Consider the following 4132-nt stretch of genomic DNA (forward strand, 5'->3'; position numbering starts at 1 on the left):
ATTTTGTCAAAATATGCCCCCTTTGTTTTTAATTTTTTTATGATAAATCTATAAAATTCATAATAAAGGTGTTTTTTTTATTGATTTACAAATTTTTTATAAAATAAAATTATCATTATGAAATTATAAAACAATATCACAAATCTTTTAAAAAATGAAAATAATAAAATAATTTGTGAGTTAATTGTATTTTAAATTGACAATTTGCCCCCTTAACTTGTAAGTTAATTTGCCGAAATGAACTTATTGCCCATAATCATCAAGTTCGTGTATTGATTTGCCAACAAAGTTAATTTATGTGTTACTTGTTTTTTTCTTACAAGTTAAGGTACAAATTGCTACTTAAATGGAATCTCTAAAATAGAAGTAGATTACTGAAAGAAACAAAAATGAAGTAACCGTGTAATCATATAATCAAAGCTTTATTAAATTAAAGCGTCAATTCGCTGAAGCTGGTGCGTACGAGTCTTCTTCTTCTTCACTCTCATTTTTCCAATTGTGCTATTTAATTTCATATTATTTCATAGATCGTTTGTTAATGAATCTTCAAAATGAATTTTCCTATGAATTTTTAAAATTTATAGTTTGTTAATACTATGTTGCATTTCAGTTGTTTGAGGAAATGCCTGTGAGAAATGTTGCATCAATTTCTGCTGTTTCTTCATTAAACTCAACTTACGATGTGCTTTTTTGAAACCTGATTACAATTTTTGTTAGTTGACAAATACTTATGTTATCAGAATTTAGCTCCATCTCTAAGTAGTCTATATCACATTAGAATGACTGAATGATTGGATATGCACCCAAGTTTTTTTTTTTGATAATTTGGGAGGGGAGCGTTTGTGGGAGGATTTGAAACCGCGGCCTAACACTTTGCTGCTCGGGGCTTATACCATTTGAGCTATAGCTTGATAGTGCGTTTATTCGTTTTTAATGTGTATTTGATTAAAATTTGTTGTTTAGAGAATGGCTACAGAGTCATCAGAGGGAGAAGAAGAAGGGAAGATTACAGGAGGGAATCAACATCTGGTTGTAGATGATGACCTCCGAGAAATGGGCAAAAAAGCTGCTTGGAGTGTTAGCTCTTGCAAACCCGGAAATGGTGTCTCGTCTCTTAGAGATGACAATCTTGATTCCTTTTGGCAGTAATCATTTTTATTTCTCTTTCTTCATGCTTTTCTATTTATTATGTAGCCTTTCATTCTCATATTTCGTGTGTGTGTTTGTTAGATCGGATGGCGCACAGCCTCATTTGGTGAACATTCAATTTCAGAAGAAAGTCAAACTGCAAGTATGAGTTTACATGTCTGATTTTTTGACTTGATTTGAATATGGACAAGCTATTAGTAATAAGTTGGTTGTTTTTCTTTTTGTATTGAAGTTGGTTGTACTCTATGTGGATTTCAAGATTGATGAGAGCTATACGCCCAGTAAGATCACTATCCGCGCTGGTGATGGGTTCCATAACTTGAAGGTACTTTTCATCATATTCTATTGGATTTGTTTCCTCTTTCTTCAGTTGTCTTATTAAATCTCTTATGAGTTTACATTTGGTTTGGTTTTCTGTCCTAAACTGATTTAGGAGATCAAGACCGTGGAGCTTGTCAAGCCAACTGGTTGGGTTTACCTGTCGTTATCTGGGAACGAACCTAGGTAATAACAATCATCTGATCTCCCATTTGTTTGCCTCCTTTGCGAAATTGCTTCTTGTACCTTATCTTCTGTTAGCTTCTAATTTTTAAGTTGAAATTTAACATGTAATATGTTTTATTTCTGTAATGTACTGCTAAAATCTAATGCATATTTTGAATATATCAAAAAAGTAGCTTCTTCATTAAAAAAAATTTAGCCATTATACACGTCTTCTTAACCACGAGTGCTGGATGTGCTGTAGTAACTAAATTCTTTTTTTTTATCCACTAGTAACTGAAGAATCAGAAATTACATTCTTATTTTTTCTCACATGACATGAAAGCTGAAAAACGATAATGAAAATGGTGTCATTTATAGTTTCCTTGAAGTGTAAACAATAATTATCTTGATGCGATTTCAATAATATATGAAATGTGTTAACTATCTTTTTACTGTTTTTTTTCACAGGGAAACATTCGTGAATACATTCATGTTACAAATTACAATATTATCGAATCATCTTAATGGAAGGGATACTCATGTTCGTCAGATCAAAGTTTATGGGCCTCGACCGTGAGTTAATTTCTGCTTAGTGCTTACATTCTATTATTTGATCATCTGTAACTGATCACAGCAAACATTGTTTCCTTTTTAATGCTTCACTACAGGAATCCGATTCCCCATCAACCTTTTCAATTTACTTCAAGAGAGTTTATCACATACTCGTCCGTGCGATGAGTGATATGATTGAGTGCAAAAGAAAGAAGCCGAACCATGGCAGAATCATATGAAGCATGCAACTGAAAGTAGACAGACCATTCAAGAAACACGAATAGTCCATTTTATTTAAAAAGCTATCCGAGTTAGGTTTTTAGATTTCGGTTGGAATGCTATTACATGGTTGGAAATTGTAACGTAAAATTGTGTAGTTCAAGACAAATACTGAAATCATAAGCCAATACTATTTGTTGAAATTGTAAGTAGGGGTGTGCTATTTAATTTCATATTGTTTCATAGACCGTTTGTTAATTCTATGTAGCATTTTGTTTGAGAAAATGCCTGTAAGAAATGTTGCATCAATTTCTGCTGTTTCATTGTTAAACTCAACTTATGATGTTTCTTTTTTGAGACCTGATTACAATTTTGTTACTTGACAAATACCTATGTTATCAGAATTTAGCTCCATCTCTCAGCAGTCTATATCACATAAGAATGACTGAATGATTGGATATGCACCAAAGTTGATAGCACGTTTATTTGTTTTTAATGTGTATTTTATTAAAATTTGTTGTTTAGAGAATGGCTAGAGAGTCATCAGAGGGAGCAGAAGAAGGGAAAATTACAGGAGGGAATCAACATCTGGTTGTAGATGATGACCTCCGAGAAATGGGCAAAAAAGCTGCTCGGAGTGTTAGCTCTCTTGCAAACCCGGAAATGGCGTCTCATCTCTTAGAGATGCCAATCTTGATTCCTTTTGGCAGTGATCATTTTTATTTCTCTTTATTATCTTCATGCTTTTCTATTTATTATGTAGCCTTTCATTCTCATATTTCGTGTGTGTGTTTGTTAGATCGGACGGCGCCCAGCCTCATTTGGTGAACATTCAATTTCAGAAGAAAGTCAAACTGCAAGTATGAATTTACATTTCTGATTTTCTTTATTTGATTATGGACAAGCTATTAGTAATAAGTTGGTTGTTTTTCTTTTTGTATTGAAGTTGGTTGTTTTTCCTTCTGTATTGAAATTGGTTGTTTTTCGTTTTATATTGAAATTGGTTGTACTCTATCTGGATTTCAAGATTGATGAGAGCTATACGCCCAGTAACATTACTATCCGCGCTGGTGATGGGTTCCACAACTTGAAGGTACTTTTCATCGTATTCTATTGGATTTGTTTCCTCTTTTTTCAGTTGTCTTATTGTTTACACCGGCCCAAAAGGGTGCTAGGTCAGGAGTTTTAAGTGGGCTTACGAAGGGGTCAGGCCCAAACGAGAAAGTCTTTTAATTACTGCTTTTCTCTTTTTAGGAGTTTGAAACTCATTAGGAGTATTTTATCTTTTAGAATTTTAGTCCTAGTTGAATTAGGAGTCTTAGTTATGAGGAGCTATAAATAGCTCAGAGCTTCATTATTTTTGTATCAACAAATCAATCAATCAAAAACCAAGCCCAGTGCTTTTTATCCCGCAATCTCCGGATTGTTTTAATTTAGGAGTAGTTTTCGGTATTAATCTCGCCTGAGTCCGTGACTCCCAGATTATTATCTTTTAGATCACGTGGTTAAGTGTTTTTAACCAAACAAGCCCTGTGAATATCTGCATAGGTTCGTTAAAGTATCAAACCTCAAACCGATCCCGATTATAAATTCAAAGATTCGAGTCCGGAATATTTCCAGGCGAACATCTTTTGGCGACTCCACTGGGGACCTGTTTATGGTTAGCACAAAAACGGACTTTAAAGACGATTCCAGGCACGCTCGGTCTATACGCCGACAACAACGGAAG

At 33.8% G+C, this 4132-nt stretch overlaps 1 protein-coding gene across 1 annotated transcript; it reads left to right on the plus strand.

The window, feature by feature from the left end:
- The first annotated feature begins 344 nt into the window (after positions 1–344).
- LOC126679064 (anaphase-promoting complex subunit 10) lies at positions 345–2739 on the plus strand. The gene is made up of 7 exons (XM_050374001.2): positions 345–455; positions 964–1145; positions 1231–1291; positions 1382–1474; positions 1583–1653; positions 2101–2205; positions 2301–2739. Exons 2-7 carry the CDS (start codon positions 967–969, stop codon positions 2368–2370), a joined length of 579 nt encoding a protein of 192 aa, XP_050229958.1. The 5' UTR covers positions 345–455; positions 964–966; the 3' UTR covers positions 2371–2739.
- The last annotated feature ends 1393 nt before the right edge of the window (positions 2740–4132 follow it).

The sequence above is a fragment of the Mercurialis annua genome, linkage group LG4, assembly GCF_937616625.2.
Source record: "Mercurialis annua linkage group LG4, ddMerAnnu1.2, whole genome shotgun sequence".
Taxonomy (NCBI): Eukaryota; Viridiplantae; Streptophyta; class Magnoliopsida; order Malpighiales; family Euphorbiaceae; genus Mercurialis; species Mercurialis annua.